At 38.1% G+C, this 13,828-nt stretch overlaps 1 protein-coding gene across 12 annotated transcripts in view; it reads right to left on the bottom strand.

The window, feature by feature from the left end:
- RABGAP1 (RAB GTPase activating protein 1) overlaps nt 1–13,828 on the bottom strand; it is a 172,951-nt gene that overhangs the window by 23,353 nt on the left and 135,770 nt on the right. For 11 of the 12 annotated variants that reach the window (XM_054519399.2, XM_054519400.2, XM_024251732.3 and 8 more), the window contains 5 exon segments: nt 12,037–12,111; nt 8,766–8,891; nt 8,016–8,159; nt 6,158–6,199; nt 5,692–5,820 (listed from right to left, as the gene is read on the bottom strand). In XM_054519399.2, the coding sequence (XP_054375374.1) occupies nt 5,692–5,820; nt 6,158–6,199; nt 8,016–8,159; nt 8,766–8,891; nt 12,037–12,111 (516 nt within the window). 12 annotated transcript variants of the gene reach the window in all.

Genomic DNA, 13,828 nt, shown 5'->3' with positions numbered 1-13,828 from the left:
ACTTGTTCTCAAAAATGCCTATACAGACATGAAGAAAGAGCTTCCCTCGCATATTTCTTGAATCAAAAATTTAAAAGACCTTTCAATATTCCCCGCTAAAGACTATGCAAGGCGCAGTTGTATGAAAGGGCTGTGGGGCTCCCAGGTCCATAAATGATCTTCTAGAGTAATCTATTTAGAATGGAATTCCTTTTAGATCCTCTATCAGAAGTGGAACAATTTTTCTATCTCAGGTCACTGACCCATAAAGGGGGAGAAGTTCAATGGATAGCTAAATGAGTTTTGAGGTACACTGTTAAATTTTAGATTAGGAGCAAGGGATCTAAACTCCTCAAGAAATAAGTAAAACATTTCAGTTCCATAATAAGTTCACTTTAAGGAGAAAGAGGGAGAATAGGAGAAGTAAAAGGCCTGAAAAAGACAAAAGTAGAGAGAGGCAAGTAAGGACAGAGACAGAAAAAGATTTATAAAGAAAAAAAAAAAAATCCCAAGGGCACCGAGAAGAATATAGACATTTTTGAGCAACACACCCATCTTGTGGCCATTTCAGATACTGCCACACCAAATTTAATTCTTGAACCTTTGCAATGGTAACAGACAGTGGAATGGGTTGGAAAGCATTGGGAACATAGAGTCAGAGGCCTGAGTTCTACTAGGGTGCTCTGTCACTATACAGCTGGTACGACTTGGGTAAGTCACTTGATGTGCCCTATTGTATCTCAGAGGGTATTGTGAGGAAGAAATAAGATGCTTTTAAGAACTATATCAATACTACAAATTACAACAATATCATAATATTAAAACACAACAATGGTCAGCGCAGTGACGCACACCTGTAATCCCAGCACTTTGGGAGGGAGAGGTGGGTTGATCACTTGAGTCCAGGAGTTCGAGACCAGCCTGGGCAACACAAAGAGACCTTGTCTCTACACAAAATAAAAAAATAATTAGCTGGGAAATGGTGGCACATGCCTGTACTCGCAGCTACTTGGGAGGCTGACATGGGAGGATCGTTTGAGTCTGGGAGGTTGAGGCTGCAGTGAACCATGATTGTGCCGCTACATTCCAGCCAGGGTGACAGAGCAAGACCCTTCTCAAAAGACCAAATATCACAACAATGACAACAAAAGTAGCTATCTGTTTCCTAGACTGGCATGTGAGGCAAAGTATTTCCAATTCTCACCTTGATTATCAGGAAGTACAGTTAACCTTTGAACAACACGAGTTAGGGGCATTGACGCCCTGTGCACCTGAAAATCCACGTGTAACTTCTGACTCCCCCAAACTTTACTTACTAATGGCTTACTATTGACCAGAAGCCATACTGAAAACATAACGTCAATTAATATATATTTTGTACGTTATAGGTATTATATACTGAATTCCTACAATATAACGAGCTAGAGAAAATATTAAGAAAATCGTAAGGAAGAGAAAATATATTTACTATTCACTAAGTGGAAGTGGATCATCATAAAGGTCTTCATCCTGGTTGTCATCATGATGCGTAGGCTGAGGAGGAAGAGGAAGAGGGGTTGGTCTTTCTGTCTCAAAGGTAGCAGAGGCAGAAGTGGAGGAGGCAGAGGTAGAAGGGGAGACAGGAGGCATAGTTGGTGTAACTTTTATTGAAAAAAATCCACGTACAAGTGGACCCATGCAGTTCATACCATGTTATTCAAAGGTCAACTGTACAACTGAGTAAACCAAGCCACAATTTACAAACATTTAAAAAATAATGGAAAGGGGTTTCAGTGAGTTGCAGAGCAAAAGTTACCTTTGTAAATTCCACACGAAAAAGTTCAAAAGCTTGTTTCCAAACAAGCTTTTGGAACCACATATCATGACCCACCCTTTCGAGGTCTAATGGGCTTGAACCACAGATCATCATGTGCACTCACACCTCACACAAGCCACAGAATGCAGGGCTCAGGATGCACTTGCCAATGACTTTTCCTGATTTCGAACTGGCAAGTTACCACTGAATTACCACTTTGCCAATAACAGGTTCAACTATTGTGTGTATCTCTCTTAAAATTTTTTGGTATTAAGTATAGCTGCCAGAAGACAACCAATCATCACTAACTAAACTGTATATACCATATCTCACCTTCTGGCAGAAAAATCCCATTCTCTTATGTTCTGGTGAATCTGTACTCTTTTCAGGCTATGAGCCAATTTCAAGAAAAACTACTATCTCACCTGAAATCATGTGCAAATAGGGGGAAACATCCAAAGTGTACCCCAAACATGCAAAGTTCTCCAGGGCTAGAAGGAATGATATATCTAAGCATAAAATATATGTGCTGTGCAGACACACTGAAGGCAGCCTTGTCAGACTTAACTCATTGAAGGCATAGGCAAGAAAAAAAAGACAGTAGATACCTCCTATCTGGACTTTCCCCACCTTTCCATACATGGAAATAAAGGATCCATATATTATTAAAGTGTTTCAAGCTAATGGAAATCCAAAAGGTAAAACTTCTGGCTGGAAACTATTAAGCTTTGCCCAAATCCATGTTAACTCTTCTTTGTAAAACACATGGTAGACACTCAACAGTGTAATTATTCATTCACTTATTCAATCAATATTTATAAGCGAGATCCTGTTCCTGGTACTGCGGATTCAGCAGTAAACCAAAGAGATTGTCTCTTCTGCTGCACAGCCTCCATTCCAGTAGGGAAAAATAAGATAGGGTAAGGAGGTAACGGCATAAAGGTTGGGGGAGCTGCTACTTTAGATACTGCAATTTGAGAAGCTGTGGCTATATGAGCCAAAGACTGGATGAGGGGACAGTGAAGCCATGCAGACATTCAGGAGAACATTACAAGCAGAGAGACCGACCAGTGCAAAGGTCTGAGAACAGCAAGGAGGCCAGCGTGTCTGAACTGGAAGAGGAAGGGGGAAATGTAGTAGGAGAAAGAATCAGAGTTTAAGGAAAAACTCTAAAATCCAATGAATCTTTATGTATAAAACCGTTCACATCACAACAACAAAAATTTAAACAAGAGTGGCGGGCCGGGTGTGGTGGCTCACACCTGTAATCCCCGCACTCTGGGAGGCTGAGGCGGGTGGACCACTTGAGGTCAGGAATTTGAGACCAGCCTGGTCAACATGGCGAAACACTGTCTCTACTAAAAATACAAAAAAGTAGCTGGGCATGGTGGCGCACCTGTAATCTCAGTTACTTGGGCGGCTGAAACAGGAGAATTACTTGAACCCGGGAGGCGGAGGTTGCAGTGAGCTGAGATTGCACCACTGCACTCCAGCCTGGGTGACAGAGTGAGACCCTGTCTCAAAAAAAAAAAAAACAAACAGCAGCAAAAGCAAACAAATTAAAAAAACAAACAAACAGAGGGGCACAGTTAAATAAACTGTAGCACAGTGAGGCAAATTCAAGCAGAGGAATTATATAACCATTTACAACTGATTATTTACACACAATATCTCAGTGAGGAAAATCCGTGTAACTGCATGAAACAGGAAGAAAAATGATACTGACTGTATGAACTCAATTATTTAAGAACGCATAAAAAACATTTGGAAAGAAAAGGAGCAAAATTGAATGCAGGATGCCTCTGGATTGTGGAAATGTGAGTTTTCAGCAAAGGAGACATGTGATAGAGAAGAGCCAGGGAGGGAGCCACTGTGGAACCAGGAAAGGATGATGACGGTTAGATTAGGATGTTCATAATGAAGGTGGTGATGATCAGAGTCAGGATATATTCTGACGACAGGCATAGACGTGGAGTGTGAGAAAGAGAGGAGTCAAGAGGACAGCAAGGTTTTTGGCCTGAGCAACCAGGTACCCCTAATTGAGATGGGGACACTGAGAAAGGGGATTTTGGAGGCAAAGAAATCATGAATGAAAAAGAGGCAGCATCCTCTTGTGTGCTGAACCAGGCTGAGGTGGGAAGTGTGACTCAAAGAATCTCAGAACTCACTTGGCCTATCTATGCTTTGTGCAAACCTATTCTCTTTGAAAATATTACTGTAAAATGTTTGTTATCTACTTAACGATCAGGGAGGAAATAATTATAGTTGTAGCCATCATTTCTTGAACCCTTACTAACTACCAGGCACTATGTTAAACACTGTACATACGATATCGTAGCTAATCCCCACATAGAAAAGCACTTAACCATAGTACCAAGCACATGGTAAACTATCATTAACTGTTAGCCGTAATGCCTATGAAGTATGTAACATTTTAAATGGAATGTAAACTCTGATGATTATTTTAGTTACCAGAAGTTCTATTTCCTTTTTTTTTTCTAATCCACTATTCATTTTATATTATGATTTCTACTGTTTCTCAGGCTAATAGGTAGTTTTTGTATTCCTCCTTTAACAGATAGGGGAGCCATTCAGAGGTCCTAACTTTATGCAAAGGCCTCACTTTTCAGCTGCCTCCTAAAGGCCCAAAATCATATCCACTATGTCTGTGTGAGCATTAAACCCCTAATAGCTACACAGTTCCATACTCCCCTGAGATGTGTTATATGAGTTTACACACACTAGTTGAGCCACTTTGTTTTAAATACCTGTGCATTTCTATTTCAAGTTCTTCCAGGCATTTAAACATTTCTTGGTGTATATTTTATTTAGCCTCTCTATATGTTAAAAGAAGGGTAATCTGAGTTAGCTCAGTCTGACATATAACCAGAATGAGAAGTAAAATATTATTTTACAGAAGCAGAAACTGAGCCCTAAATAAGTGAGCCCAGGGAGGTTGAGGCTACAGTGAGCTGTGACTGCACCACTGCACTCCAGCCTGGGTAACAAGAGTGAGACCCTGTCTCAAAAAAAGCCCCACAGAAAATAAATACAATACAATATAATACAATACAATGTTATGATAACATAAACACAAGAAGATCCTATATCTTTTTACTTTAAAAAAATTGTGCAAATCACAAATGCCATTTGAAGTGATCAAACTGAGTTTTCTTCATGTATTATTAGCTTCGTTTTAGGGAATTTTTGACCAGAACAAATGTTGAAAGTTAAGGCCAGGCATGGTGGCTCACTCCTGTAATTCCAGCACTTTAGGAGGCCAATGTGGGAGGATCACTTGAGCCTAGGAGTTTGAGACTAGCCTGCGCAACATAGTGAGAACCCATATCTACAAAAAAAAGTTAAAAATTAGCTGGGTGTAGTGGCACATACCTGTAGTCCCAGCTACTCAGGAGGCTGAGGTGAGAGGACCACTTGAGCCTGGGAGGTCAAGGCTGCAATGAGCTATAATTGCACCACTGCACTCTAGCCTTGCCTCAAAAAAAAAAAAAAAAAAAAAAAAAAAAACCAGCACAGTAGAAGAAATCATGAAACCTGAATTCTGCCACTAACTAGGTGTATGACTAGGGAACTACAACCTCTTTTTGTTTTGATTTGTCTTCAAAACAGGGATATTAATACTCTTCCTACAGTTTGGGGGTTGGGGGGGGACAATGAGATTTCATTCATAGGATAATAATATATAGGAAAGTATTTTGGGGAAAAAAAGGTTAAGAGTTATATAATACAGAAGAAAACATCATTAATATTATTTATATATTATAAATGTTAACATTAATATTATGTATTATAAATGTTATAAATATAATACATAAATAATTATGTATTATAAATGATCAGGAATAGTGAGACACTAAGTGAAAAACAGAATGTTAACTAATGCAAAATTATTTTACCTTCATGTTGCAGGCTAATTCCATTAGTTTTTTTGCATTTTCTTCTGAGCGGTATCTCTTAGGAAGCTGAACCCTAAAGAATTTCAAGGCACCTTCAAAGTCTGTCAACAGCAGGTCATCTTTCGAAGTCTTGAAGAAAATATAAACACATGTAGAAAAAATGTGTTGCTATAAGGATGCACAAGAAGTTTTTTATATTCTCAGCACTTTTCCAATCCCCAGAAGATACTTCTTAGCTTTTGTCAGAGCCACCTGCATACATCCACTGTTAGGGGTAATGCTAGATTTCCAGCACTTTTATAATCCCCAGAAGATATTTCTTAGCTTTTGTCAGAGCCACCTGCATACATCCACTGTCATGGGTAATGCTAGTGCACAGTGACTGCTCAGAATGAGACTACAACCAATGTATTGCAAGTGCAGAGCAGGGAATGACAGATAACTCGGCTAATAAATAAATGAGTACCTTTAATAATCCAAGGGCGACATTAAAAATAACACTTATTCCCTGAAAGAGAACAGACAAAAAGAACACTGTCAGTTTTTATATCTCGACTATTATGCTATTTGTCCTCAGAATACCCCACATTTTTAAAGAAATTGTGAAAACTTTAGGAAGGAAATGAATTATCTCAGAACTACCTTGAAAAATAAAAACTAAAGGGCCATTGAAAAGCTGCTTAAAGACCTAGTTTCCCATTTTTCTGAGAGAAGAGCTTTTCTTGCCCTATTCTCATATTCAATAATAAGAAATGCTTTTCCAAAGTATTCCAAGCTTCCAAACCAAAAGATCAGTCATAAAGTTGTGATCTCTCAGGAAATAACTACTGGGGAACTTTTCCTTTATCTTGTGCTGTCCCAGTCCATGCACAGCAACCACTCTGTCAATAAGCCCTATATTCCAGAACTGAATCTGCTCATGGCTCCCTCCATTCTGCAAATCCTGGGGCTAAGAACAAAGGAGAGAAAGCACTAACATCTGTTGATCAAGTTAAACTGCTTAAGCTGCTGGGCCTCAGTTTCCATAACTAATACTCTCCTATGGGTTTTCTGAGATAATTAGCTGAAAAGTTTATGTAAATTACTTAGCATGCCACCTGGCCCTTAGTAGCTACTTAACAGATGGTTGTTTATACTAGTAAAAAGCTAGAAACAATGTAAAAGTTTGTGATTAGAAATTGGTTACATAAAGTACAGCACGTCCAAATAATGGGATACTTGGCAGCAACTAAGAAAAATGGCATATTTGGTAATATTTATTTCTTCTGTTTCTTAGAATATTTCAAGCTGAGTGGTAGATACAAATTATGAATTTTTGTATGTTTTGAATATAGCATAATTAAAAAGGATAGTACAGGTGTGTATGTTCAAGTATATGAAATTTAAAAAGAGGATACCAAAGAGTATAAATAACAATCATATTTTTAAATATACACATAGAGAACCATAATATATATAATGTTCCATCCATATGGAAAACCATACTATTCCGTATAGTAATTATATATACACATATATGAACACACAAAAAAGGCTGAAAGGATACTACTTTTAAGGAGGTAACCTACAGACAGTGGGATCTTGAGTATTTTAAATTATTTTTACTTATATTTTCTATAAACATATATTATTTTTATAAGTATGTTTTTCTTAAACAAATAAACACACCACACAAAATCCAAAATTACGTCATGGCAAAGACTGTAATTTACTCTAATATCTATTTTCTCTTTAGTAATAAATCTCTAATTTTTAGCAAATTCCTGCTCAGCTTATTTTTTAAAAAGTCTCCCTTGCAGCTAGGTGTGGTCATGTAACTAAGTTCTGACCATAAAGTGGAAATACTGGATGGAACTTCCAGGAAGTCTCTTTTGAAAATAGAGGAGGCACCCTCTCCCATCCTCTAATCCTCCTGGCTTGAATATGATATAATGGCTGGTGTGCTACTCCTCCATACGGCTAACAGCCAGAGTGAAGGGAAGGCACGCTACTGCCAACATTCTGACTTTTTTTCACAAGAGAGAAAAAAGCTATTTTTTAAAATCACTGTTACTTTGGGTTTCTTCATTCAATACAGCCAAACCTAATATGAACTAATACAAATGTCTAATTCAGTATGTCTTTTCATATCAGAGTACACCTTTAACAAATATGATCATTAGCTTTAGTCCAAGGAAGTCACTTAAACCTAGATTTCCTAGCAATAAAATAAAATAACTAAAGAGACCAATTCTGTTTTGACAGAGCTGACATTCAAAACAGAATTTGTTCTCCTCACGTACACTGCAAACAAAAGCCAAAGTGCTGTGGCCTCTGATACATACCTCACATAAAAGCAGGTCGATGATATGGAAGACCATGTAGAGAGGGAATTTTGCAGTGAAAAGAGTAAGAAACCACTGGGAGGCATACATGTGCGCTTCAAGGCTTATATCCAGGAAGTGGTTGTACAGGTCAGGAATGTATTCCTGAAATAGCAAACCAATTAGTTCTGGGCACATATGCATCTGTCCAATTCCCACTAAGGAGGCTCATAAATCTACCAGGAATAGGCCAAAAAAGTAAAATACTTGTGTTTTTCTAAAAATCTCCAAAGTGCTTAGAACACTTATCATCTGGTATTAAGCTGGCACTCAACTCTTTTTTCCAGACCACAAACTAGTTCTAAAGAAAGAGGAATCCCCAAAATGGTGACAAGTATTTGGAAAGCCTGTTTTTCTGTCCAAATTATAAAACATTTGGGAAAGTTTGTTTCACTTTTGTTATGAGTTTCCTAACCAGTCAGCTTCAGAGCCTTGGGGAGTACTTCTTGACTGAGTTAGCTGTGGAAAAGACCCATACAAAGTCATCTGATCTTTTGGGAGTTTATCAGCTCACATCTATGACGTGTGAAAGTTTAATACTTTGTTAATCTTTGCATCATAATCACATAGTGATAAAGGATAAAAATGAAACCCATCCTTAGCCACGGATCGCTAAGGCAATTACCACTGCTCCCTGGCACCATTTCCTCAATTTGGTGTTCCTTAGTCCTGTACTCTTTTTGTCAAACACAAGCTGGTTTCTCTTTTTACCTGCATGAGGCGCTCCAACTGGTAAAATTTGCAATGCAAATCTTCAAAGTTTTGCTTGAAAAGTTCCCTGAGCCCATAGTCAAACATGATCTTGACCAGAACACTGAATGCCTGTTCTTCAGGCATCTGTAACAGATAGGCAAGTTGTTGGGTAGGGAGGATGGCGGTGGGGAATCACAAAACATACAGAAGTTTTCTCAGGATATTAAATCCAGCTTTATATTATTGCCTTACCAGAAAATTTAGTGCTATGCAGAAACTCAGGCCTAAGGTTGTGTTTAAAACATTTATTCATTCAGACAAGGAATAGTTAACGATGACTACTCTTTGTCAGCATGGTTCCTGTCCTCAAGGAGTCTCTCACACAGCCAGTATTAAAATAACTGTAATAGGAATTAGACATCAGTGATAATACAAGAACAGGAAGGCCTGTATCTGCCTAAGGCAGTCAGAAACAGACTTTGTAGGAAGGACAGAATTTGAGCTGAGCAGAAATAGGCTGATATACAGTGTAGGTGTCATCTTTCCCAAATCCTGGGACCTCTGTTTAACCATTTTTCCTCCCTTAGCTGCTATTTCATTCTAGCAAAATTGTTTTTCTTCCTCGTTGTTAAAAATATAGCTTGTTTTAGAAGAACCTTACATATTCTAAGGCTTGCAGTAATGCTTAAAGTACTACAAAAGCCTCCTTCACTTCTATTTACATTTATAATAATACCTACATTTTCCATAGTTTTATGGATAATTATTTCCCTGAGAACTTGGCAAGATATTTTCAAAAGAGAAAAAAGAAGCACTGGAAATGTTATTTAAGGATTGGTATGAATATAGCAAGCCTTCAAAAAAGTCAAGAAGGTGGGCAGGCTTCTGTGGAACAAGATGATGGAGGCGGGCTGAGCACAGAAATCACTGAGAAGAAAGCAGAACTAAAGAGCAAATCAGATTAAGTAATAAGTGAGAAAAGCATAGCAGATCACTACTGGAAAGTTAAGAGTATCTGGGGCAAAAGCCCAGATCTTTGAAGTCTTTGTCATGGAAGGCAACTTCACTTTGCCACATGCAAGGAGATGTGGCCTAACCCACAGTGGTGATTCTGATGCTAAGTAGCCCATCTCCCCTCACTCTAAACAAGCACTTATAACACTCCGGCAAGCAGCAAGAGTTCAAAACAAGACATACAGGGTCTGACTGGAAAACCCATTTTCAAGGGGATAAATGTCCTTGAACTGAAGGTGAGAACGAAGATAAATCACCCAGGCTTGTGGGACTTTGAGATATAAAGTCTCATTAAAACAACAAAACAAAACAAAAACTCAACCTCTTTATTCATGTCATAGCTTTATCATATTTTTACATGACTACCAATAGCAACAAGCTGGGTTCAGTTAAGAAAAACCAAAGTGGTTTTTGTTTTACTTGTACAGGTTGGGCAACCCATATCTGAAAATACAAAATGCTCCAAAATCTGAAACTTTTTAAACACTGACATGATTGCTAAAAGGAAATGCTCACTGGAACACTTTGGATTTTTGGATTTGGGATGCTCAACCGGTATAATGCAAATATTCCAAAATCCAAAATCCACAATACTTCCGGTCCCAAGCATTTCAGATAAGGGATACTCAAACTTGTATTGCAATCTTCACAAAATGGCTTAATACCCTTGAAGAGCTTCCTGTTGCTTAGAAAAGCAACATTCAGACTCCTTACCTGGGCTCCAAAGCTCTCCCTAGCTCTCTCCTCAACTCCCAATCACTCAGGATACTCCAGTCACACTGTCCTCCTTTCAGTTCCTCCCATACATCAAGTGTTTCCCCAATTTAGGACTTCTATATACTGTACCATTCACTTGCCCATTAACACTCTATTCTCTACTTCCTTTTCAAATAGATCTATTATTTTCTTAACAACATTTTGAAAAGTTAACACAGAAAAGTACAAAAGAAAATGATATCCCTTATCATTTTCCAGGCTGCTCCTTAAAGGTCACGTCCCCTGAGAATCTTTTAATCTAAGTAAGACTCTCTTGTTACAATCTTACACCAAACTTTTTATTATACCTTAATAGCACCACTGAAAGTAATAAATGATATACTTGTGTGATTATTTGCTTAAAGCTAGTTGGATTCACAAGCTCTGTATCCATGAGGATTGAGACCATGTCTCTTATTTACCTCTGATCTTCAGCACAGTACAGATCATAACAGGTACTCAAAACTCTTTGCTGACATCACCTGTGTGGTATTCTTGCCAAGCATTTTAAACTGAATCATGAGAAAATGAGACAAATCAAGAATGTGGGACATTTTATATGACAATTTGTCTGAATTTTTCAAAACTATCAATGGCATGAAACACAAAAAAAGTCAAAGGAGTAATTTAGATTAAAAGAATAAAGAGAAATGACAATTCAATATTTGAATCTTCATTAGATCTTGATTAGAAAAAAAGCTAGACTCTATGGAGTAGACAATTGGGAGAAAATTGAATGTGTATTGTGTATCAGACATTACTGAATCAATGTGGAATTTATTGGATGTGATCATGGTATTACGTTATGATACAGAATTCTGTTGCTCCCAGAAGGCATATATATGATCAAGTATTTAGGAGTCTTGATGTTTGTTATTTACTTTCAAGAATAATTTCAAAAAAAAATTTAAGTAAAAAAGAAAATGTGTGTTTATGCAGAAAAGAGAAAAAGAGAGATGCAGAGGGAGACAAACAGAAAAAGCAGTGTGGAAAATATTAATTGGTAAACTAGATAAAGACTGTTCACCTTAACACTGTTTAGAGTTTTCTGTGGATTTGAAAGAAAATAAAAAAGGTGGAGGGCAAAGGTGTTTGCTAAGCCAATGAATGAATAAAATGGTACTAAAAGAAAACCAACTTTTCTGCCTTCCTCCTACCCCAGTACATAAATCTCAAAACAAGTATTAATGACAGTGGCTACTTTAGAGAAGATGAAACGTCCCCAAGGGTTCAACCAACATTAAAGTCTCTCCAATCATCCTATTAATAAAAAGGAAGTCTACCCCTGTACTAGTTTTCAACATTGCCGTTTATTCTCATCATATATCTCCTCCACAATGACATTAAGTTAATTTAAGGAAAAATTAACTTAATTAAGGAAAAAGTTTCCAGCTATAGGGGTTAAAATTCATGCCTTAAGAGTCTGTCCAAACCCAATATAAAACCATGCTCAAGCCTAAGGTTAGTATAAGCTGAGGCAGGCCATGTGTTAAGTCATAACAGAGACCTAATTACTCACATGGAGAAGGAGCACAGCAGCAAGAAATGACTGGCCCTGGCAATAACCAATCTCTTCATCATACACAGAATAAGCCTGGAAAATAAAACACACAGAGGAAATGTAAATGAATGTAGCCACTTGTGGGCCATGGTGGCATTATAGGACCTTGAATACAGAACCCTGGAAGATGCTACCCACACTGGGACAGCATTTTGACAGACAATAAGTGGTGTCAATACTTCTCTCCAATCTTAACTTTTTCTTTACAATGAATACAGCAATCACCACTCCATTTCCTGTGGCGAAGGAGTAGGGAAGATTAAGCAAAAACCACTTCTGCATGATGTTCTCTCTTCTTGGGATGTCCTTTCCCTTTCTGCCTGAAACATGCACTCTTCCTTCAGGCACCAAACTTATTTCAATTCCCCCAGAATGAATTCCTCTCTTCTCTGCCTCTATGGCACCTGCTATACGTGCATGGTTGTTATTATATTATTACCACACTGCATTTCATTTTATTTTTAGAGACAGGGTCTTGCTCTGTTGCTCAGGCTGGAGTGCAGTGGTACAATCATGGCTCACTGCAGCCTCAACCTCCTGGGCTCAAGGGATCCTGCCCCATCAGCCTCCTGAGTAGCTTGGACCACAGGCTTGCACCCACATGCCTGGCTAATTTTTAAAAATTTTTTATAGAGATGGGATCTCAACTATGTTGCCCAGGCTGGTCTCTAACCCCTAGGCTCAGACTATCCTCCTGCCTTGGCCTCCCAAAGTACTGGGATTACAGGTGTGAGCCAATGCGCCTGGCCCACACTGCATTTTTTTTTTTTAAATAGAGACAGGGTCTCACTATGTTGCCCAGGCTGGTCTCAAACTCCTGAGCTCAAGTGATCCTTCTGCCTCAGCCTCTCAAAGTGCCAGGATTACAGGCGTGAGCCACCAAGGCCAGCCCCACACTGCATTTTACATGTCCATCTTCTTGCCAGATGGTAGGCTTTGTGAGGGACAGGGTGATGTTCTATTCAACCTAGTCAGCACCTCATATACAGCATGCAGTCACTAAACACTGTTAATGTTATTCATTTTTCTTTCTGAGAAAAGCTCTTTTGGCAAAGACACCAAAATATAATTCTTTCCACAATACCAGTAATAACTTTTCTGATAAGCAAGATTACTCTGAAACCATTTGTGGGTTCCTCTGGAATTCTTATTTTTATTTTTCTTGGCAGCAAATGATTACTACCCTCTCCTCTGAACATTATTTTGAATAGAATATTGACATCTAACCTTCTTCATGGTTTACTCTTTGGTTTTTTAGTTCTTTTTCAGAGTTCTGTTTTTATGACTGGTATTTGCAGTTCTCACGTAAATGTGGTAGAAAGGGAAATTCCTATAGCTTCAAGATGCTATTCCTTGTTTGACAGATTTATTTCTTGTGAAACTCCCTTTGTTTTCCACTTATTTTTTTGTGCCAAGGTTCCTCTGTGTCCCAAGAAAGCAACTTAGAATTGGGTATGTTTAGAATATATAACTCTTAGCAAAATATGGTGCCAATACTTATTAGATGCTAGTCAAGTTAATATGCAACCAAGTTTTATCACTAGCTTTGGTGAAAACTATAGCTTTTAAAAATACATATATTATGATCATGCATTCATAAATTTTCATAGAATTCAATGTAATCTTATTATACCACACCCATTTCATCACAGTTTATCTGACAAGAAGGCTACAGGATGAGAAACATACATACTTTTCCAGAGATAAGACATGCAAAGAGGGCTTTAGAAATGATCAGTTTATAATACAA

This window comes from Pongo abelii, chromosome 13 (assembly GCF_028885655.2).
Source record: "Pongo abelii isolate AG06213 chromosome 13, NHGRI_mPonAbe1-v2.0_pri, whole genome shotgun sequence".
NCBI classification, from domain to species: domain Eukaryota; kingdom Metazoa; phylum Chordata; class Mammalia; order Primates; family Hominidae; genus Pongo; species Pongo abelii.
This window is presented reverse-complemented; position numbering and strand designations above follow the sequence as displayed.